Below are 24,787 nucleotides of genomic sequence, written 5' to 3'. Positions count from 1 at the left end.
AAATATGACAGAACAAGAACATTTGGAAATATTGGACATTTTTTGACTTGTGGAGTGTTCTAAAGTATATGCCCTACTTCATGTCATTAATATTTGGAAAAATACTTACGGAAGGGGAAGACAAGGGAGAAAGTTAACTTCAATTAAAACAATTTTTTTCTTAATAGTACTATTTTTATAGTGTATGAATTTCTTTGCATGCTGTAAAGTAAAGTTTTCTCAGTTGGTTTTAGTGTAATGGGGATACTGTTGTAAACAGGTGTTCCTGTTTTTTTTTCCCCATCTCTCTGTCTCCTTGTTCAGTTTTTAGAAACGTAGGCACTGCAGTGTAAAAAAAAAAAAAACTGGTTAAGATAGCATGACAAAAGAAAACTTAACGTTTTTTTTCTAATTCTTGCATGGGGGAATGACTGGATTAAGGCCCTTAGCTTGATCTAGTAAAAAGTTTTAAGAGAAAGCAAGCAAACGAAAAGAAAATTCAGAGTGTATTTACATATTATTCCCCAAGATACAAACACTAGACCAGGCTAGACAGAATTCACATTTCACAGGAACACGTGCATTTAATTGAAGGTGTTGATATGCATCAAATAACTATTTCAGATCATGCACCGTTAATAACTAAAATAAAAACACAGGGTAATGGAATAAAATTGAGGCATTGGCACCCCCCCCCCATCTGTTAAAAAGAGAGGAATTTAAGGAAGGGATAGTCTAAAGTATTCAGTAGCTATTAGAGAAGATAGAAATTGCTTCTGAAAATATAGCTAGGAAGTATGGAAAAAATTAAAGGGGAGTTTAAAAATAGGGTAGAAAGTAAAGAAAGGAATGGATGTTTTAGAAGTAACATGAATTAGTGGGACTGGCAAATGTTAAAGAATTGTAGAATAGGGGGAATCTTGCAGACCAATTAGAGGAACAACTGCAAAATGATAAACAGGAAAAAAGCAGATTAGCTTGACATGAGTTTAGAAAGATTGATGTTAAGCAACTCTTTTTGATAACTCTAGAGCACAAAAACTTTTAGCACAATGACTCGGGCAACAGAAAGTAGAAAGGGCTATTGCCAAGCTTAGGGAGCCTATAACAAGGAAGGTAACAAAAGATCCTGTAGAGGTATTAGAAATATTTCGGAAATTCTATGAAAGTCTGTATAAAGCAGAGAAGTATGGAAATCGAGAAAAGGTATAAATGGAAATGTTTATGAAATAATTAAATATGCAAAGATTAGCGGTAGATGAGGCTCAATTGCTAACAGTTAGGGTGGGAATAGAGGAGATAAAAATGGTAATGCATAACCAATCTACAGGAAAGTCCCCAGGAATGGATGGTATTCCTGTGGAGGTTTGGAAGCTAGGAGGAAAAAAGTGATAAAAATCTGGAATGATTTGATTAACAGTATTTTAAGAGTCTGAGAAGTACCAGCATCCTGGAAGAAAGCGATGGTAGCTGTAATACCTAAAGAGGGTACAGATCCAGCTACATACAGGCCCATTACAATACTAAACCATGATTATAAAGTGTTTGTCTATAATGGCTAAAAGAATGGCAAAAGTGATGCCAGAATTGATCGATATAGATCCGTGTGGTTTTGTGAAGGGAAGGTCGACATTTGACAACATTAACAGAACATTGATGATCCAGATGGAAGCAGAATGTAAGAAAATACCACTGTTGTTGGTAGGTCTTGATGCAGACAAACCATTTGACAGAGTAAGCTGGGACTTTATGAACAGGGCAATGGAAGCATTTGCATTCCCTGATAACATTATAAAGTTAATTAGGAGGGTATATGAGAGATCAGAGGTGAAAATTAGAGTGGGTGGTAACCTTTCTGATAATTTCTGCTTGAGAGGAGGAACCAGGCAGGGATGTCCTCTTTCCCCTTTATTACTTGCATTATATCTAAAACCATTGGCAAAGAAAACAAAGGACTCAGAAATTCAAGAATATAATTGGTATGGTAGTCAAGAAAAGCTGTCTGTATTTGCAGATAATATTGTTTTATACCTACAAACCAAAGTAAAAGGAGGAAAAGCACCAAAAGTCACCAAAAACAACAGCAAAATGAAGCTCCTGGATAGTCGTTTCCACAGAATAACATTTTATTCAAGGGTATAAAAGCACAGCATGATATGTCGTGCTGTGCTTTTATACCTTTGAATAAAACATTATTCTGTGGAAACAGCTATCCAGGTGCTTCATTTTGTTATTGCTTTATACCTGACAAAACCAGAAAAGGACATTGCAGTGTTGTGGAACATTTTGAGACCATTTCAGATCTTTTCGGGACACAAAATTAATGACGCTAAAGTAAAGACAATAGTGGTAAATTATGTACCTACACACAAATTGGTTCAGCAATATCCATATTTATGGGGACATGATAAAATGAAATATTTAGGAGTATGGATTTAAAATTATTCTGGTGTGGCAGTTAAGGATATGTGGTAAGAAACTAAAAGATAATACAAAAACTGAGAAACTGGAAGTTGTGTTATATGGATATGGGTAGTAAGATACAAACAGTTAAAATGTTTAGTCCCTTTAGTCTTATACACAGGTCAAGCATATCTGTAGATAGCAATTAAAGAGCTGAAAGATTTTATCTGGGAGGGGAAGATTGCAAGAGTCAAGTGGGATAAGCCGATTTTTACATTAGAACAGGGCAGATTTGGAATTACCTGAATTGAAGGGGTATTTCAGGGCCACACAGTTAAGGCTGCTATACGTAGCACAAGCAGAAACCTACAATTTAAAGTAGAAAGGTATGATGGTGAAACGGGATAAGCTCAAGAAACAATGAGAGACTGGGATTTTGGATGCATATCTTTAAGGAGAATAAGAATAATCATACAGAATATTATATTTACAATGTAGCAGAAAATATTCTAAGAACCAAGCCAATACAGGAATGAATAAAGGAGATTCTGCCAATAAGGATGACTGCAATTAGGGATACAGACAATAGGCAAGAGGGGAATGAAATTTATTGGAGAAAACTGGCTAAGATATCCATGGTACTGGGAGCAAATAACTAGAGAGGGAAAGATAATAGAATGGAAAGAAGACAGAAATTTATGTGGACTGCAGGTTAGAGAGTACCTTCCCTGTCAAGGAGTGATATCGGAGTATAAGCAAAGAGAAAGAATAGGGGGGGGTCCTCAACAAAAAAAACAGCACTGTAGATAGAATCTAGAATAGAAGCTGCCATTTAAAAAAGGAAGAATTAGCAGAGCATATAAAATATTGCATGATAGCTATTAGAATCAATCAGAGGACGTTGGACATTGGGAAGAAAGACTGGATAAGCAGTTCACAAAAAAACAATGAGGGATATATGTATGTCTCTCATATATGCAACAGAATCTAGAATATTTAGGATTTTTACTTGGAAATGTTCACTTGGGGTATAAAAATATGTTTGCAGACTTCAGAGAAGTTTTGCTCGGGTAAACAGCAAATGTTAAGAGATGTGATGGGGAAGAAAGACGTAATTGGGAACATATTTTCTAGGAGTGTAATGTGTTGGCAGACTTTAAAGATTCCCTGCAGACTTCCTCTGTCAGAGATACTGTGTGAGCAAATCGGTGTAACTAAGGAAATGATTTTGCTGAGCTATGATACAAAATCAGAATTGCGTAGACATAGTAAGGCATTGCTGAGTCTAATTATGGTGGTTGCCAAAAAACAATTGCTAGAAAATGGAGTGTAAACCAACTGTACTAGAAGTAGTGAATACAGTAATGGAGAGAAAACAATTGGAATTGGGATCATTAAAAAAGGGTAAGGAGCAAGTTACATAAGAAAATAATTGGGAATTGTGAGAACAATACATACAGGGGTGGAATGAGGTTTAAAAGAAGGCAGGACTTGAATGAGGTATGTTATGTTTGACTGATAATGATTGGGTAGATTATAAGTAATGTATAATATTTGCAACTGGAATTGTCAGTATGGTTTGTGATGTAAAATGCTTGCATCTGGGATTATGTCAATATGGTTGTTTTCATTTAGCTGGGGTGCCTTCTGTGCGGAGTCTGCATGTCCTCCCTGTGGACGCGAGGATTTCCTCCGGGTGCTCCGGTTTCTCCCACATCCCAAAGACATGCAGTAGGTGGATTGGACACTCTAAATTGGCCCTAGGTGTGAGTGTGTGCATGTGTGAGCCTTCTGTGGAAGGTTGGGCGCCGGGCTGGCAACTCGACACTGTAAAACTCCTCTGCCAATCATGAGCAGACAGATGATGCGCTGTGGCGACCCCTAACCGGGAAAAGCCGAAAGAAGAAGAAGGTTGTTTTCATTTATATTAATGCATGATTGCCTATGTCATAAGTAATCATTTAATAAATATGTTTCTTGTTTAAAAAAAAAAAGAATGGGGGGGGGGGCTAGCAATGGTTCAGCAAACCTTTCCTAAATGGTTTGTTATCTTATTGTGTTTGGCCATCAGACTATAAAATGTCCATTGGAAAATGCTGTTATAAAAGGCCTATTCGCTTGCCAGCTCCAGTGGTGTAGAGGGATAAAGCTTGACTATTGCCCAGTCGACCCTGGTTTGATTAGCTGCTTTGGTGTCTATTGGAGCGGTCATGGGGCAATGGTCTTACCTATCCTTACTTGAGGGAGTGTAGCAAGCCAACAATTGCCTTGATCCCTCTGAGAAGGGGAGGTGGATACAGATGTGGCTTGTGTGTAGGTATTTGACTACGCAAGCCCCTATTTGGCAGTCATTTGCAGGTGTGCACAAGTGCCCATTTGCATAGGGAAGTTACACTGGCCTTTACAGTGATGCAGTTTGCACATTTCTGTACCCAGAAGAAAGTTTAGGGTGAGAATCACAATGCCAAAAACAACCATTATGGTTGCCTCCATGATGGATGACACCCACCCACCCTCCCAAGGTCTGTTCTTGCTTCTGTTTTGGAGATGTGTAGTCAAGGGGACCAAACAGGCTCTAGGCTGATAGGAGAGGCTTTATGGTTAGCAGGGAAAAAAAAATCTTAAAAAATTAAATAAATAAATTAAAATGATTCTCCACCAAGGGTGTGGCTGCTTTCAGTGCTTGCTTTAGAAAGGTCTTGTGTTTTGAGCTTTTTTTGTCATAGCCGTCTGATCACCTGTTTATATGATGTTCATCATGTTTCACTGTTGCAGTCTTTACTCTTGGGTTATCCTGCTGGCAGGCTACCCTCAGTCAGCCAGAATTCCAAAGTCTAGGTCTAGGTCTACTCATAGGTCCGGAGCCGCTGAGCAGGCATCGGCTTCTGAGGGTGTCTTCAGACCTACACAGCTATATATTAAGCCATCTTCAGCTTTAAAGACAAAAACTAAACTCTTGGGTTATCCTGCTGGCAGGCTACCCTCAGTCGGCCAGAATTCCAAAGTCTAGGTCCGGTGATGGTTGCTGTCGCTTCTTCCATGACGTCAGTGTGCCAGGGGTATAAAAGATGCAGCCGATGCCATTTTTTTCAGTCTTTCTTGCCGCGCGGTGCCTGAAGCAAAAGCAGTTCGCAAGTGCCAGTCAGCCAACTCCTGAGATTTTCGAATCCGAATTTCAGAACCGAGGTCTTCATTAAAGCTAAGTACCCCATTGGGGAAACTTTTTTTCTTGCTCCAGACCGATGTCAGAAAAAGTTAACAATTGTATTTCTTGTGGGAAGCAAATACCTCATAAGGATTTTCACTCTTACTGTATTCCTTGCCTAGGCCCTGATCACAATGTTGCTACTGTCGGTTTTGTGCTATATTTAACCAACGCACTATCAAGCATCGGTTCGATTTTGCATTTCAGTACTTTTGCTGGAGATTTAATTATATAATGCCATCGGACCAGCCGACAACCAGAGTTTACAAAAAACACAAGGATAAGGATAGGCATCCGAGGTCCAAAACCGACGACGAGGCCTCTGGTAGGCCAGTCGCCGGTTCTCAGTGAGGCGCTTTCGCAGCCCCTGTCGCCCTCTACCTCAGAGCCACAGGCCGCTTCCGACTCCCACATGGAGCCAACTGGGCCTCTGGATTCTCAAGGTATTGGACACTCTGAAATCATTCCCTCAGATGGGTCCGGAGACGCTGAGCAGGCATCGGCTTCTGAGGGTGTCTTCAGACCTACACAGCTATATATTAAGCCATCTTCAGCTTTAAAGACAAAAACTAAAGCAGCTCTAAAGACAAAGAAACAAGTACAGCATTCTCCATCTCAGACTTCCATGCCTTAAAAACAGATGCTCAAAATGGCCGAAGACCTAATTACTTTGATCAGGGGCTCCCATCCCCCTCCTGATAAGAGGCCTAGGCAAGAGACAGAATATGATTCTTCTGATCAGGTTTCTTTTTCCTCTGATACCTCTTCTGACCAGGATTACTCCATGCTTCCCTATGAGGATTCTGATGCTGAAGAATTCATTCCTTCAGTCTCTCCTCCTGAGGATTATTCTTTTGGGGAAACCCTGCATACCATGAGGGAGCATTTCCACTGGGAGAGCCAAGATTATTCTACATCCAAGAAAATGCTCAGAGACTTTCTGCTACTTCCTCAGCATAGACCCCTTGCTATTCCACCTGTTCTAGACATTGTAGATGATGTATTTTCAAAGTCCGGCCTGTCCCCTGACTCTTTACCCCCTGCACCTGCTAAGCCAGACAGATACTACAGGGTCCCGGATTCGCATAAATTCCTATATAAAAAACCCGCTGCTGTCCCAGAAACTATTTCTTAGGGTCCCAAAGGGGTTAAAGCTTCCACTGCAAAAAACCCTGTCCCCTCTGACAGGGATTCTAGGGCTCTAGACAGATGGGGAAAAAAAGTCTACACTTCTGCTACCCTGGCTGTAAGGGCTTTAAATTGTCAGTTTCATATGCTTAAATATCAGCAATATTTAATGTCACTGCTTAAACAAAAATTGTTGACAAATACTGAATGTTCAGAGAACAAGGAATTGCAGGATTTATTGCATGCAGCTGAACAAGTTGGAAAGCATACTTTGCAATGTGGTTATGATTCACTAGCTGCCTCTTGCAGGGCCGCTGTTACAGGTTCTGTTATTAGAAGGCATGCTTGGTTAAAGGAACAGAATCTGCCTGATCATGTTAAAGCAAAATTATTAGATGCACCATTACAGCATGATACTTTATTTGGTACTAAAGCAGAAGAAGTGTTGAAAAAAATGGAGGATAAAGCAAAATATATGCAGACAGTCAAGGATTTCTTACAGGTACAGCCACCCAGGTTTAGCAGGAACTGGCCTTCTAAAAATTGGTCCTTTCCAGTGTCAAGACAGACCACAAAGAGGCAGATACAGGCGTCCCAGTGGCAGATCTCAGCCCCAAGGCTCATACAGGCCTAAACAGTGGGGTGCTCCTACCTCCAAAAGCGAAGAAGACAAATCACAGCCTTAGAGGAAACAGTCCCAATGACTTTCCCCTACCAGAACCAAGCACTTTTCTTTTGGAAGCCCCCTTAGGGGGAAAACTAGCACTTTTTTCATCAAATTGGCAAATGGTTACCCAAGACAAATGGGTCCTGAACATTGTGTCCCAAGGCTACACGTTCCATTTTCACACTCTACCAAGGTCAAAAGGTATGCCAGACCTGCCACACAATCAATGGGCAGAGGCATAAAAACTAATTACAGCCCTCATGGACATGAGGGCCATTCAAGTACCACAACAAGAGCATGGGCAAGGATTTTACTCCAGACTTTTCCTAGTACCCAGAAAGGACAAAACCTGGAGACCAATACTGGACCTGTCTATACTAAATATGTTTCTGGAAGTTCCAAAATTCAAGATGTTGACTCTACAGCAGCTACTGCCCATGCTGGGCAAGAAGGCTTGGCTTGTAACTGTGGACCTAAAAGAGGCATACCTGCATGTCCCAATCAGACAATCTTGCAGAAGATAGCTCAGATTCATAGCTGGCTCAGTGCATTACCAATTCTCTGCACTGCCCTTTGGCTTATCTACTGCGCCCAGGGTCTTCACAAAATGCCTGGCACCAATAATTGCGTTTTGCAGACAAAAAGGAATTCAGATATATCCCTACTTGGACGACTGCCTAATTCAAGCAGAGAACAAAGACCTTCATCTAAAACATCTGGCGTTTGTAAAAGATCACTAATTGGCCTAGGGTACACAGTAAATGAAAAGAAATCAAAGCTAGTGCCCTCTCAAGAGATAATATTCCTGGGTGCAAGCTTAAATACAACTGCCCAGATGGCTTATCTCACGCCAGACAAACAAAGGCAACTGACTACTTACTTCAAGAAATTGGCAACAAAGACCCACTTATCTCCAAGGAAAATCCTGCAGGCCTTGGGTTTCATGGCATCCTGCATTCTACTAATTCCATATGCCAGACTGCATATGAAGAAACTGCAATGGTATCTAAAAAGCGTTTGAACTCAGCATTGCCACAGCCTGTAGACAGTAATTGCACTCATTCCCTGCCTGCAACAGGAGTTTCGATGGTGGGCAGAAGCCTGTCACCACAACAAGGGTCTGCCATTCAGTTTACCCACAGCCAGACAGACACTGACAACGGATGTATCAGACTATGCCTGGGGGGGGGCCATATGGCAGGAAAATGTATTCAGGGCACATGGCCTGCAAACCAGATGCATCTTCACATCAATCAAAAAGAGATGCTAGCTGTTCAAAATGCCCTGACAGCTTTCAAGGACCTGCTTCATCCAGGACAGTTATTGATAAAGACAGACAACACTACGGTCATGTGGTACATAAACAAGCAGGGAGGTACACACTCCTACCCCCTCTACAGACAAGCAATGACCTTATGGGACACAGCATTGGCCTTTCAAGTTCACCTGCAAGCACAATTCCTGCCAGGAAAAACAAATACTCTGGCAGACGAACTAAGCAGAAACCTCATGGATCCCCACAAATGGAAACTGGGTCCACAAGTCTTCAGCATGATAATAAGGAAATGGGGATGCCCAGACATAGATCTATTTGCCTCCCCTCACAATTGACAATTGCAGAGATTTTGCACAAGGATTTATCACAAGCAAGCATGGAAAGTGGAAGCCCTATCCTTCAGCTGGAAAAATCTAACAGTATATGCCTTTCCTCCACTGCCTCTCCTTCCCAGGGTACTCCTAAAGTTCAGACAAGAGAAGCCAAAAATGATACTGATTGCACCAGAGTGGCCATGCCAGCACTGGTACCCAATCCTAAAGAGCTTATCTCAAGGTCCAGCATGGATATTGCCTCAAACTTCTCACTTGCTGAGCCAACAAAACAATCAGATCCTGCACAGCCAACTCAGTACCTTAAATCTGGCAGCATGGTGGATAATGTAGCCATTCAGAACACTCCACTCTCAAAAACTGTTATGGATGTTATCTTGGAGGTCAGGAGGCCCAGTACCAGAAAATCTTATGCAGAAAAATGGAAGAGATTCTGTGCTTGGAACCAGGAACAAGGCATAGACACGTGTGTACCAAATATCCCTCAGATTTTACAATACCTAACTGGGATGCTGAACAAAGGCCTTTCCTTCTCATCAATTAAGATTCATGCCTCTGCCATTTCAGCCCATTACAATACGGAACCACCTATCTGTTTCATCCTTTAATAAGGCAGTACCTCAGAGGGGCCAAAAACATTAGGCCTCCAAGGAGAGCACCAATTCCGGCCTGGGACCTCAATTATGTTTTGGAAAAACTCACACTTCCTCCTTTCGAGCCAGCATCAACAGCAGATATAAAATTCTTATCCTGGAAAACAGCTCTGCCCCTAGCAATAACCTCTGCAAGGCGAGTCTCGGAGTTACAAGCACTCATGGCTGTGGAACCTTTCATCATTTTTCATCCAGACAGGGTTTCTTTGAGGACAAACCCTACATTTATGCCTAAGGTGGTGTCCAGTGTGGCCCTCAACCAAACCATTCACTTGCCTACCTTTTATCCATATCCACAGAACAAGGGTGAGATAATTCTGCATTCTTTGGACATACACAGGCACTTACGCTTCTGCTTGGACAGAACTAAAGCTTTCAGAAAGGCTGAGCAACTTTTAGTGTCATATGCTGCAGGATCACAAGGAAAGCCTATCTCAGAACAGACTATTTCTAAATGGATAGGCTATTGCATCCGTTTCTGCTATTTTCAGCATGGCAAATCAGTGCCTAAGGGCGTTAGGCCTCATTCCACCAGAGCAGCAGCCACTTCATCAGCCTTCCTCAGAGGAGTACCAACCAAAGATATCTTAGAGGCTGCAACTTGGAGTTCAGTGCACACTTTCACAAAGCACTGCCACTTACCCCTTTACTCTAAGTCCAGAGCAGGCTTTGCCACTGCAGTTCTGCAGGGCCTCATAGCCTCTCCTAATCCTATTTAGCCCAGCCACCCATCCTCAGCTTTGGGATTCAACCCAAGAGTAATGACTGCAACAGTGAAACACGATGAACATAGTACAGTTGTGTACCTACCATAAATGTAGATGTTCGAGTGTATTCACTGTTGCAGTCCAGGTTACCCACCCACCATCCCCCTTATCTTTGCTGGGACTTATCTATACCTCTCTATCCTATACTACCTATGTGGTGTATTTGCTTGTAGATGAAGAAAATGTTATTTTTGTGCATGCATTGTTATTGGCTTATTTTTTCAGCCTACCAATTTGGGGGCACCTGACATCTGGGGCACGAAAAACTGAAGAAAATGGCGTCGGCTGCATCTTTTATACCCCTGGCACACTGACGTCAGGGAAGAAGCGACAGCAACCGACGCCGGACCTAGACTTTGGAATTCTGGCTGACTGAGGGTAGCCTGCCAGCAGGATAACCCAAGAGTAATGACTGCAACAGTGAATACACTCTAACATCTACATTTATGGTAGGTACATAACTGTACTTTTCTGCATGCATTATTAATTGGATTGTGAACTCTAGGTGCTGGATTTTGTTTAGCATCTTACTGCTTAAGAACTCATCCTTCTGAATCCTTGGCGTTTAAGCCTTCAGGTTCCACCCTCCTGGGTGGTTTAATTTTCATAGGTTCATTTGTGATTACTTGGCTATTGGCACAAAGCCTAGCCAATAACACCCAGGGTATAACGATATTATACCTTGATTCCCCAATATGGGATGGGGTAGTGTAAGGGTAAGAAGTCTGTGTGTGTTGGAGCCCTGAGTCATTTTGCAGACTGCCTCTATCCATAAGGGACATAGGCAGTACCCCAGGAGTGAATTTACAGTTCCCCATCCATTTATGCAAGTTATTTTTGAAGAGAGTGAGAGACTAGCTTTTTTACAGAGATGGGAAGTTTATTCCATAGATGAGTCCCAAGTGGGAGATTGTGTTGAAAGCTTTGAATAAGCGGTGTGTTCTGTTTTACCCTCGTTCATGGCCCTGGTGACTTTCTCAAAGAAGTCCACCAGATTGAGCAGACAAGACCTCCAGCTGACAAAGCCAAATTGGGTCTGGTCCAGTGTTTGGAGAGTTCCTATGTCAGTATTGATCAGGTCCATGATAATTCTCTCCATGATCTTGCAGGCAAGATTGATCAAGCTTATTGGTCTGTAGTTCCCTGCGTCAGTTGATTGGTGCCCTTTATGCAGAGGGATGACTGTTGTAGTCCTCCACTCCTCTGTGACAAAGCCTGTCTGGAGGCTATGGTTAAAGGGGGTTTCTAGTGGCCCTGATACATTTTGTTTTGTTTAAGAAGCATCCTGGAATGTTATCTGGACCCATGGAGGCTGTGTTTTTAGCTTTAGAGAGCACAGTAAGGACCTGTTCCCTCATATTGATCATTAGAGGGATGGTTGTGGGTACTTCTTTGGCTGCGGTAGGAGGTTATGGGGGAAGGAGGATTTTGAACTGCACTTGTCGGCCAGCAAGTGTGCTATAGTTTCAGGCTGGGTGTAGGTGTTGCCGCTCATGATTAACTCGGCACATTGCTGATCATTTCTCCTGAGGTTACGAACATAATTAAAAAAAGTCTTATGGTTATCTTTCACCTGGGAGGCTGTCTCTGTCTCATAATTTGCTTTGTCAGATTTGATCAGCTCTCTAATTTTTTTGTTTAGATTGGTGAGTGTCTTTTTGTCTGTTCCTTTTTGGCTTTGGAGAGGATTTTTTTCCTTTTGTTAAATAGCCTATTTATGCTAGGGGTCCATCAGAGTGATTTATTTTTTCCACTAGTCATAGGTTTGACTCAGACAGATACTGCATCCTCTACGCAGCTATGAATATGGTTCTACAGTGTTTTTGTGTACAGCTGAGTGTAGGCCTCACTGTCATCCAGGTTAGGGGCTTGAAAGTTTAATAAACAGTCCCTTAGTTTGAGGTAATTAGCCTGAGCAAAGTTCTTAACCAGTTTGAAGTTTAATGGAAGTTCTATGTTAGTTTTAATACTAAAGGAGATCATTTTGTGGGCAGACCTTATCAGGGAGGAGTTAATGCACGGGAGGGAGCAGCATACCCCCATGTTTATGAGTCCTAGATCTAAGACATTTGTATGTCTAGTTAGGAAGCTAACTAGTTGCTCCAGGGTGTTTAAGTTAACGAAGTTCAAAAAACCTCAGAGCAAGTGAATTATGGGTCATTTAAGTCCCCCAGTTTATGGAAGAGTAGTTGAAGTCACTGATAAGTATACTGTTAGGCCGAATGTTAAGTGATTCCAGTAGACTTAGGTAGGAGGTTTGGTTTTCCAGACTCATGTTAGGGGATCTGTAGCAAGCAAGGATATGATGGGGGGGGTTGTGTGAGCCTATGGTTACCTGGGCATGGAGGAGCTGAAGTGAGTCATGTTGTTGGACCAGTCAAGAAATGTAGTTATCCTTTATGAACACTGAGACACCTCCTCATTTTGTTTTATCATGAGAAGAGGGGGTTCGAAATGTATGAAAAGCATTGTAGCCTTTCATAGCCAGGGTGCTTTCTATGGTTCTGAACCATGTTTGTGTTACTGCACATTTGTCTGTGTTCTCCAGGGTGAGGACTGCTTCCAGGGAGTGCAATTTTTCATTTAAACTCCTAGCACTGAGCATCAGTACCCTTAGGTATTCATAAGTGATTTTTATTATGTTGGAGAGTTTAACTACTTGATACGGCTTAAAAAGGCAATATGGGGGATAGGTAAAGTTTTTGTCGGTATCTGGAAGCCAAGTGGTGACAAGTGCAAACCATATCTGGCAAAGCATCATGCTTTGTCAATATTGTTACACCAGAAACTAATCCAATTGTTTAAGTCAGTCATCATTTGCTGGTACTGTGGCATCATCATCATCATCATCATCAATGAAGGTAGGATTCTACTCAAGGCCAGATTCATATCCTCCTGGGACACATATTCTGAGAGCTCTGTCATGTCTGTCTTCATGTAGTCCAGTGAGGTATGCCTTGGGTTGTTTATGCCCACATGGGCTACGGCTGTGTCATACTGGTACTTGTGGTTTAAAGACCTAAGTGCATGTGTGATCTGGCATATCCTGGCTCCAGACAGACATCTCACTGTGATCTTCTCCTTGTTTAGCCTGGTAAGGGGGACATCAGCATGTCTTACAATGGAATCCCAATAACTAGAATGTTTGGCTGTGTGGTGTGTTGCTTTATGGGCTTAGAAGCGGGGCTACTATGATTTTCAGAGCTATGTGTTGCATTGAGCTGCTTTTATTTATTTATTTATTTATTTATTTTTTTTGTAGTGTATGCGGAGCCACTGAGAGATGCTTTTAGGAGCTGTTGGAGGTTTGGGTAGATTACACGCGAGTACCTCCGCATATATGGGTCTATGCATTTGTTCCTTAGTGTTGGTAGTGAGTGTTGTCAGTGTAACACTGACAACCTGGTTTGCATTTTGTGTATCTGTGTGTGTGTGTGTGTGTGTGTGTGTGTGTGTGTCTGTCTATCTGTGTGTGTGAGCTTTGCCTCTAATAACAATGTGTATCTGCATCTGTCACACACTGTGTTTGTTCTAAAATTAAATGGTTGTCAGTGAACATGAGGCAGTTACTCCATTGCTTCAGGATGCCCATATCAACCAAGCCAGAAACAGATGACAGGGAAGCACCTATCCATTAGTAACCTGATGTGTGATATCATGGGATGTGCCAACAGCAGACATGCTTATTCACAAGCATGGTGGAAATGAGAGAAAGTGCAGAAAATTGCCATGTTGAGGACATAAGAAAAGGAAATGCCTACAGTTACTGGCAAAGGCCCTCCGACTCAGTCGAATGATGGTATCATCGATCCATGTCCACAAAAGTGACAATGTCAAATTCCGACATTGTCAAAGTACGTCTCGAATTCGACCTCAGAACAGGCTTTAACATGGGTCTAGATAGGGGTGAGAATTGTACTTTGACAATGTCAGGTTCAACATTGACACCGTTCGGCCTCCGGATTTCGTCAAAGTCGACCAAATCCACTTCAGCGTTGAGATAGTAAACCATATATATCTGTGTGTCTATCTGTATCTGTATATTTATATATATATATATATATATATATATATATATATATATATATTTATATATAATGAGTATATATTTTTTGTAGTTAAACAGTGCTGAAAGGCAGGCATCGCAGTCTGAAAACCAAGTTTTGTTCTTCAAATATTACAGCATAGGAGTTGTAGAGGATTTAAAAGAGGAAGATGCGCAGAACAGAGCCTTGCTAGGCAGCAACTGTGTGGTCCAGTGGGATTGAGGCTCAAAAGCCTTTTTGAATTCAGCAGAACCAAATAGTTACTGAACACAAAGCAAAAAAATAATGTATTAAAGAAAGTAAATGTTTCTTACCAACAATGCGTGCTGCTTTGTGATTAATTTAAAGGGTGATAAGGCAACATGGTGACTCATCCTATTTTATCTATCTTACATGTGTGATCTGTTCATTCTAAAATTCAGAAAATTCTATACAGTGTTATGCAATTGCAGTTTCTTCTGGTATAAGAAAGAGAAGGTAGGTAAACTCTGAAGGTCACCAGTTATGAAATGGCATTTAGCTTGGGGTCTCATTTAAGGTGGATTTTTCTCTTTCTTCCCCAGTATAGTACCAAGAAAAAAAGAAGAACCTGCATTAGCTTGTAGCCTAATTTCATAAGTAAACAACTGCTAATCAATTGTGTTATTCTGTGACATTTTGTCTTTCGGGTGCACTGTAATTTATGAATCTGGTCTTATTAGATAATTTTTTCATGAATAACATCACTACTAATTTGCTCTATAATTACTCAAGCATAGTTAGTATAAATGTTTATTTTATCACAGATCACTCTAGTGCTTTAGAAACTAGAAGGATAAGATCAGTCAGTAAAACAGGTTGCTGACAGTGCACGCATATATGTGTATGCATACAGCACTCAGTACTAGCCAAATGTACCCTTTACTAAGGTGTTTTACAGGTTAAATAGACTATACCTACCATGATGTACCAGCCATGAAGACAGATCTTATGTAAACTATATAATATTGTCCGTCTTTCGGCTTTTCCCGGTTAGGGGTCGCCACAGTGGATCACAGGTCCGCTAATGATTGGCAGTGGATTTTTACAGTGTCGAGTTGCCAGCCTGGCATCCAGCCTTCAAAGAAGGCATGGACACACACACGCATGCACCTATCTGCATGTCTTTAAAGTTCACTCGACCATGGGGAGGACATGCAGACTCCACACACGAGGCGCTTCAGCCGAAAATCTAACTGGCGAACCTCTTGCTGAGAGGCGACAATGCTAACCACTGCACCACCGCCGCCTGTATGTAAACTATATAATAATAATGTAGAAAAAAAGGAAGTTGTATAATGAATTGCTAGTTGTCATATTTCACTTTTTTCACCCACACAGGTTGGCTTTCGGAATCCAAATGACTATATGATGTACTTGTGGGTGAAAGATGATGAAATAGGGTTTGGTGAAGACTTTACTCAGGTAATATTTCCTCAGCTATTGAATACCTTTAAAGACTGTATTGTGCTGCCCTTTTCTAGAGGGCTGCAATAACTGTAGATTTAAGATGTACCATTTATTTTGTAGGAAAATCCAGACTTCAACATGTAGTGAACACATTTTATGACTGTCTTTATTGCTGTGTAGACACTGCAACCACTGCAGAGTAGTCCGTGGGTCACTTACAGTACAATTCCAAATGTTGTGTTTCCAGCATTACATTACAGTTTAACCTACCAGTACAGCATTTCTGCTGCAGTCTGTGAAGGGAAACAAATCAAGTTTAGAATAAGGCCAAGTCTCCAAATTAGGTCCGAGATGCAGAAAAAGCAGGAACATTGGTTCTTATTTAGAGTTGGAGCGAATTTTGAAGTGAAAGAAAAGCCTGTCTGAATTTGCACTGGTTAATGAAGGATAGCTTCACTATAATACGTCACACATCAGTCGCCCTGCTAGACAGGGGTCCAGGGAAGTAAATATTGTGGGAAGAAATATCCAGGGAATTGTTATGGCTAGGCTTGTATAGGCCCTAGGGCCGATAGCCTAGTGCCAACCTATGAACTTATAAGTAGCCCTCGTGAGACGGAAGAAAATCGACTGAAGGGGTGGCTGTTAGTTTGTAATCATTGTGGTCCATTTGCAAAATTGGAGTTTGTTAATGATTTAAACTGGTAAATGAACAGTTGTGCATGATTTGTGTAGAGTGTAAGAAGCCAAAGATGCTTTACGTTTGATTTATTTGTCATACAGGAGACCGTTGCTTCAAGCTGGTTTAGGATTGTAATCCTGATACCATTTGTATTGTTTTTAGCTTTACTGTGGCTAGAAAAGGAGGTATGATTGGCATTATTTAGTGGAATGCTTTTTACATTTAGTTTTTATTTGTTACAAAAGGTTTTTTATCTTCTGATCTGGGTAGAGATGTTTGGTTGTGCATAGTGGTAACCAAAAAAAAAAACGGTTTTATAGTTTGTTGCTGTTGAAGAAGGGATTACAGTATTTTATAGGTAGAAAAGAGTCTGATAATGTGTTCTAGAATGCAGTATGACTTATGTCTACAAAGTTGCGTGATTAATCTTTGGTAACTAGATTTCATGTAATTTGTGCAAGTTCTGGCAGAGGCTTGATCATTTCTTGTTGGCTGGAAAAAAGAGAGAGCGAGAGGGAGAGAGAGTAGTACAGTGTGTACTGATGTAGAATGATTTGTGCTAGCTGGAAAAAGTGCAATTTGTTCTTGTAAGGTTAAGGAATTAGTGGTAGTTTGTGGCAGTGTATTTGGCAAGCCCATGATAATTTCAAAAAAGCTTGTTGTATGTTTTTTTAAGTAGGCTATTGCAGCTTTCGGCTAGGCTTTATTACAAAAAGCAAAGCACTAATAGGAAATAAAGCTGCAGGCACTGTTACGTTGGATTTATTCAGGAAACACAAAATCTTAAACGCTGACAACACTCCACACTGCGTTTTCGTTTCACGATTGACTTCATCAGACAACCTAACCCTCAAAATGCATAACTTTACTATTTATGCATTTTGAGTTTTTATTGTTCCTTGGAAATCAGACTTTTTATCATTATTTATATAGTATTTACATTTGTATATTTATATTTTCAGGTTTTATAATATTAGCATAGAGTGCCTGATGAGATGTCTAGATTTAGATATATTTTACTATTAGTAAAGTTTTTTATTATGTATTTTATTTGTGTGATAGGATGTATGTCCTTTTCCATTCAATTTATAGTTTATTATGAACACCTGTAGTAAATCAATTGAATGCTAATTATGTGTTAATTAGATGTTTAATGTATTTAAGAGTGTGGGTTTGAGAGGGTTAGGTTGTCTGATGAAGTCAATCGTGGAACGAAAACGAGTGTTGGTTGCTGATTTTGTGTTTCCTGAATAAATCCAACGAAACAGTGCCTGCGGCCTTATTTCCTATTAGTGCTTTGCTTTTGGTATTTTCGTTTTTTTTTTTGGCACTAAGTTCCATATTCTGTTTTTTGGTTAGGCTTTATTACAGTTATTTAGTGTGTCTTGTTAGGAAATGAAGATTCATTTTGACTTGTATGTAATGTTTAAAAAGATGAAGAAAAATAAACAATATTGATGAGTATGCTTTGTTAGTTTGTGCTGGTTGATAGGAGGTAGTTGTACTGGTATGAAATGAGGATTTTGTATGGTTTACAGACAGGTTGTACTCTGACTGGAATGAACTGCTTGTAGAGTAAGACTCGAGTTTGTTGCTTTATTAAAGATGTCATGCATTTTGACCTCCTGCATCTCTGACAGGGAATATCACCATGTGATCATGACTAATAATAATTTTTTAACAAACCTCATGAACCCATATGCATGCAATCTGTCTGTCCATTGTAAAAAGTGATTTCTTTCCTTTTAACAACAGGTCTATATCAGTGCTGAAGAGATCCCTGTGCAGGGAGGGGAGTTTATTCTCTGTTACTATAGTAACAAAATGCAGTCGATAGCTGGAATCAGCCAGCCCTTCCAAGTAGGTGTTCTTTTTATTCCATGCAAGTAATGGCAAAGAATGAGAGAAATGTTTATGTTCGGTCTGATGGTTTTTTTTTGCATGCAAATCTGTATGTTATTTTGTGTCCCTTAATGTTGTGGGACTGAACTGTGGAAAAAAAGATGAAGATCCTGACTTGTTCAGGAGTGTCATTGTTAACGCCATGTAACCTGAATACAAGTTTTTTTTTTGTTTTTTTTTTACACATTTTATTACTGTAGATTTGCCAGTTTTTAATGTGGAGGGGATCAATGCCATCATTTCTGGAGCTGCTGTTATGCTGCACCCTGTTTTGTGTCACTTCTTGACAACAAGGAAATACATGGGGAGAGCTACATGAGGTGACACCTTTCCATAACTGGCCTATCTGTTTTACTTACAAACACAAACACACACACACACACACACACACACACACACACACACACACACACACACACACACACACACACACACACACATCACAAAAGTAAAATAAACAACAAGCATGTTTGGTGAGATAAGCTTTAATTTGAGACTTTTTTGAGTTACAGAATATAGACACCAAAAACGAATCCAAAATTAAAAAAAAAAAAGTCTCTAGCAAAACATTTTCTTCTTGCCACCCTTCACGGGATACAGCTGCATCAGCTGTGGGAAAGAACATATTGAACTAGCACACAGACCTGTTTAGTTAAAATACGTTGCCACAAACAAAAAGTAATACATTAACAAATCTGTTTTTTTTTTAACCAACTTCCATGTCTTACTTTTAGAGCTTTCTTCAGAAAAAAAAAAAAAAAAAAAAAGTTGAAACTACTTTCTTGCTTAAAGCAGTTTATTAACTATTCTTTCCTGGTGACCACAGGTAACAGTGCATTTCTCAAGCTGAATGAGCTCTTTTATGTTGCTTATTTTAAAGTGCATATTTTTCTCTGAAACAAGTTTAGTAAAGCTAGCAGCATCCATCAGTGAACACTTAGCTGTGAAATGTGTAGTGGGTACCATGTGTTTACATGCATCATTGACTAGAGCTATGAAATTAGGTAACAAGCAGCACAGCTTTGAGTTTCATCTGCCAAAGAAAGAATTTGTCCTGCTACTTTACTATGGACTACTGATAATTTGTTTGGGGTTGTCAGCTCTATGTTGTAGAAGGAAGATGCTCTGTGCATGACCAAGGCGACCTGGGTTTGATTAGTGGCCCTGGTGTTGGATGAGCTGATGAGAGGGAGAGGAATAAAGGAGCTGTGCCTACACACATCTGTCTGGGAATGTAGAAGGGAAGTGCGTGCAGGAGAGGGCTGTAGCCACTGTGCTGCCAGTGTTTCTGGAGAACACAAGGTACATGCCAGATTGGAGGTGGCTGAGCCACAGCAGGTGACATGCAACAGATGAGTTGGAAAATGGCCTTGTAGTGTCCTATTGCAAGTAACTTGAAGATGGGACCCCAAGGTAGACATGTCACCACAGAGGCTGAATTCTTGATGCAAGCCTGGAACTAGCAAAGTGAGAGTTGGGGCATAAAAATCCACCTGCCTGCAATATGATGCCCTTTTCCCTGTCAGTCTCTTTCCCCAGTGACTGTAAGGGAACTAATGGACCAGTTGAATGACAAGGGAGAAGAACTGATGGTTAGTGTAAAGAGGGGGGAAAGACAGCACACGGTAAAAAAAAAAAAAAAAGATTATTTTTGACTGCTAACAGCTAAAAAGTTTTCTTGTCATCAATCCAGGAAACTGTTCATCACTTATGCTTTTATTAGGCAGTTTTACAAGTTATGTTTGTATTTCTCAGTTTGTTTGTGTATTTAAAATTGTATAATGGGGTAGATCATTGATTCCAATGGACATTTTCAGAACAAGACAACAGTCTGTCACCAAATGTTAGTTGTGTTAAATGAGGGTCTTTCCGAACATAAATTACATTTCAGAGTAATTTGTTCTGATTTTAGTTTGTATACCACTTTATTTATTTTATGAATATTTTTGTACAGTGCGATGATTTATGCAAGGTGCCAGATTGCAGGTGTTAAACATTGTATCAGGTCTGCTTATATATATATGTGTGTGTGTGTGTGTGTGTGTGTGTGTGTGTATATATATATATATATATCTGCTGTACTTCATCGAAAAAACACTTTTTCGAAAAAGAACAGTAGACCCACACTTACATGAAACTGCACTTAACCGAAAGAGCACTTTTGTGAAGAACGGTTCAATGAACCGTTAAGGAACACCAAAACAATGTTATTTCAGGGGGGCAAGCCCCCCTGCACCCCCCTACTTAAATATACCAACTCCAAGATCGCACTGCAGTGGGGAAACAGGTGTGCTTCGGCTCCTCAGTATTCCTTAACAGTTCGTTGAACTGTTCTTCACGGAAGTGCACTTTCGGTTAAGTGCAATTTCGCGTAAGTGTAGGTCTACTTCTCTTTTTCAAAGAAGTGTTTTTTCGATGAAGTACAGTAGACCCATATAGTTATAAGATAATTTATTTTCCTGTAAGACGGTATTCTTTATATCTGGGTAGCGCAACTTGCACTTTTTAAAAAATGGCACTCAGAAGCAATTTTAATGCTGCTGAGGAGTATGTGGGGAAGCAGTTTCTTTGAAACCTGCAACCACCAGAGGTGCTTGCCTTGGGCACAGTCAGAACCATAGCTAGGTTTTCAAGTGCCCCTTCTTAACTCGAAGTTCGGTGGCAAAGTTCTTCTCCACTCACTGATTACAAATGTAACTAGTGGCTTGCTATGTTTGAAATGCAGTAATTTCTGAATGCTGTCTCTGCACTACCACACCATTATCATTTGCTGATCATATCTCCTAACACCTTGCAGGAGGGGAAGCCACTTCTTACTGCCCTTTGTGCACAATACTTGCAGCTTTCTCTTATAAGAGAATTGGCCCACTTCATGGAAGCCTGCTTTTATCTTGCATTTTTATAATTCTGATAGACTGTCTTCATAAAAAGAGATGCCCTTCACTTTATGCCTATTCCTGTCTGTGTCTGGGTTGTCTTCACCATCACCTGGACCAATGGAGAATTTTTTGGACCTTAGTAACTCAGCTTGATCCCGTAGTCTTAAAGGTTTTCTCTGGTTCATCATACTACATATTATACCCATTTCAGTGTTTACCTGTGCTGCACATCAAAGTGTTTATGTATTGTAGGAGATGACAACTTTTCTACACATATCTTGAGAGTCTACTTTGGCATCAGAAGAACTTATTGTCAGTGTTGTTGTTTGTTGTCTTTGTGTCTGGTACACAAACTTTGATTGGAAATTTTGTATCTCCCCTGCTAGTTGTGTCCATTGTGAGGCACTGCTCTCCAGAATCATTGCCTTGTGCACTAATTTTCCTGAATCTTGAATGATGCATGTGTGCGTGTACCTCCATCATTTTTCACAAAGGTCATCCTACTGTCTTGCCCAGTGACAACTCCATAACTTTCCTCTACCACTTTGTGTAGTCTTCTTCATTGTAGAGCGTCTTGTTTCCACTCTGATAATTTTCATCTGTAGGTCATAACTACTTAATTAAGACTCTTTAAATATTTTCTGTATATTCTGCTTTAGTAGATGCTCTTCAACATGCAGAATGTAGTGCAAAAATATGCTCTCCTACCCAAGCACTCAACGTAGTATCCTCAAGTGCAGGTAGTTTATCAGTTAAAAAGAAGATTTCTGCGGCATACGGGACTCCAAAAGGGTCTCAGTAGGGGCCTGCGAAGATATCAAATCGGGCATCATGGGCTGTGAAGGCGCCTCACTGAATTCCGGAGAACTGATGACCTGCTTAGCATAGAATCATTGGAATTCTTAGCCTTGTGTGGTCTGTCTCTGTCTTTTTCCTTACATTTTTTTCCAGAATGTCTACGGATTGTTTGCTGACGGACGCCATTTCAGCTACAGTAAGAGCTCTACAACAAATGGTTCTCACGTTAAAGAGGGCACAGAACCGGCAACGGGGGACGTCGTGGTCTGGGCCTAAACAAGTGACACAATATGAATGGATGCCTTGGTGTGCTATTTGCTTTCTACGGGGAAGACAATTAACTTTTTCAGACATCGGTTAGTGCCAGAAAAAAGGGTCCGCAATGGGGTACTTAGCTTTAGACATTTTCAGCTGTAATTCAAACACTGGTAGCGACTGACCGGCACACTTGCGAACTGCTTCTGCTACTGGCTCCACAGCAAAAAAGACTGATGTAATGGCACCAGCTGCCTTCCTTTATAGCACTGACAACCTGACGTCAAACAGCAAGCGACAGCAGCTGACGCAGAAAAACCCTGACTCTGGTATTTGGGCCAGCCGAGGGCTACCACAGCAGGGATAACCCACAGGTTATGACTGCAACAGTGAATACACTCGAACATCTACGTTTATGCTAAGTGTACATAACTGTACTTTTCAATGAAAGATGCAAATGAGCTATGTGAAAGTCAAAACACTGATAAGGATGAGATGTGCTAACAGAATGTCCAGAATATTTGGCACAAAAACAGATCAGAGACAGGCACCTGCAATAATATCTTATTTCTGTGGTATAAGGCTTGGAAACCAAGGTTAAGGAGGTGTGCAAAACTTGTAGGAAATGTATTGGGTTTTAGTATTATGAGTGATGCTTGCAAGACAGAAGTCAGTTCGGTACAGAATTTAGCTCATGTCCAGCTGTTCACTTATTCAGAAGTTAGTTGAAAAGTGCAGAAACTACAGGATTAGTAGCAGCCAGGCAGTAGCCATTCATGCGACTCCCCTCTTTTTATCATTCTTGACAAGCTAATTCTTTATTTTCAGTAAGTACTGCTTGATTTCTTCTTAACTTTAGAATATCTGCCTAAATACTTCATCCTTAAATTTTCAGGGTCTACATATTAGTTTCCTCACAAGTGTTTGTCAGTGCTAGTACAGACTCAGACACATTGAGTGACATTTTTCCTGTAAAAGGCTTCAGTACTTAATATATTGAGCTCATATCCAGGCATGTCTAAAGATCAGTTCCCTCTTCTTTCTCCTGTCAACCTGGTGAACTTGGGCATCCTGAGGCAATGTAGCAACTGCCTCATGTACACAGACAACCCTGTCCTCTTACCTCACAACATTATGACTTGTGAGAGATGCACGCACACAGCCATATTGGAAGCCAAGGGCTCTCCAGCCAAGATTGGATTAGCCAGTCAAGAGGAGAAGGTTAACACCTGCACCAAACCACATTCAACACATAGCCCTCCAGAACTTAGACCACCACAACCCTCACATAATAACACAAAACACATACCTACTTTCACGGAGGCTGTCAATAAAAATCTGCCCAAACCACCGGGACCGCTAAGGCAGAAATGCAAACAACCACCACATCCCAGCACAAACCATGAGACACATAGCTCACATAAACAGTGTGCCACTCAACCAAAGCCCATAAGGCAAAACAGCTTAACCAATACACTAGTCATAAGTGACTCAATAGTAAGGCACACTGATGTCCCACTCACTAGGTTGAATAAGGAGAAAGTTACAGTCAGCTGTGTTTCGGGTGCCAGGATTCCCCACATAACGCACGCATTTAGGTCACTCCACAACAGGTACAAGTATGACTCTGCCATTGTCCATGTTGGTGTGAATGACCTGAGATGTACCTCCCTGTACTACATGAAAAGAGACATAGAGGAGCTCTCGGCTGTTGTAGCCCAGGCAGGTATGACCCTAGCTCTGAGTAGCATCCTGCTGTCACCCAGAATGATACCACAGTACAAGCAGAAAATGGTTGACTTCAACAATTGGCTAAGTTTCTGGTGTCATTCTAAGGGGATCCAGTATCTGTCTGCCTGGGATGACATGATCGACAGACCTTGATGCTTCAACAGAGATGGCCTGCACCTGTCACTCAAGGGATTCCGGATACTGGCCAAGGCTCTTACCACCCCTAAAATGCCTTTTTTAGGCAATGTCCTGAAGACAAAATTACCACCATAACAGCTACAAGCAAACGAAATCTGAGGGTTATGCTCCTCAATGCTAGAAGTCTAAATCTCAAAATGCACTCACTCGAAGCACTCCTTAAAATGGAGGACATTGACATCTGTGCAGTGACCTAGACCTGGTTCAAGGCTCCGGAGAGCACCCCAGCACTACCAGGCTATAATTCATACCACACCTTTTGGCCCCTAAACCTGGACCGAAGCACTAAAGGCAGTGGTGTCTCTACATTCATAAAGGATATGCACACCTCCAGAGTAGTAGCACAACATAACACATCAGAGATACTTCAGGTACAACTAACACTTGGTAAAACTGCAATCCAGGTTGTAGCCTGCTATAGATCCCCCACCATGTCCCAAGACTCCCACTCCACATTC

The 24,787-nt window shown here is 40.9% G+C and overlaps 1 protein-coding gene across 4 annotated transcripts in view; it reads left to right on the top strand.

The window, feature by feature from the left end:
* INPP5K (inositol polyphosphate-5-phosphatase K) overlaps positions 1–24,787 on the top strand; it is a 1,033,350-nt gene that overhangs the window by 959,682 nt on the left and 48,881 nt on the right. For all 4 annotated transcript variants that reach the window (XM_044054345.1, XM_044054348.1, XM_044054347.1 and 1 more), the window contains 2 exons: positions 15,816–15,899; positions 18,322–18,426. In XM_044054345.1, the coding sequence (XP_043910280.1) occupies positions 15,816–15,899; positions 18,322–18,426 (189 nt within the window). The remainder of the gene's footprint in view (positions 1–15,815; positions 15,900–18,321; positions 18,427–24,787) is intronic.

Source organism: Protopterus annectens, chromosome 13.part0 (genome assembly GCF_019279795.1).
Source record: "Protopterus annectens isolate FY-2018-M chromosome 13.part0, PAN1.0, whole genome shotgun sequence".
NCBI lineage: Eukaryota > Metazoa > Chordata > Ceratodontiformes > Protopteridae > Protopterus > Protopterus annectens.
The sequence above is the reverse complement of the archived record's forward strand: the minus strand, read 5'-3'. Positions and strand labels throughout refer to the sequence as shown.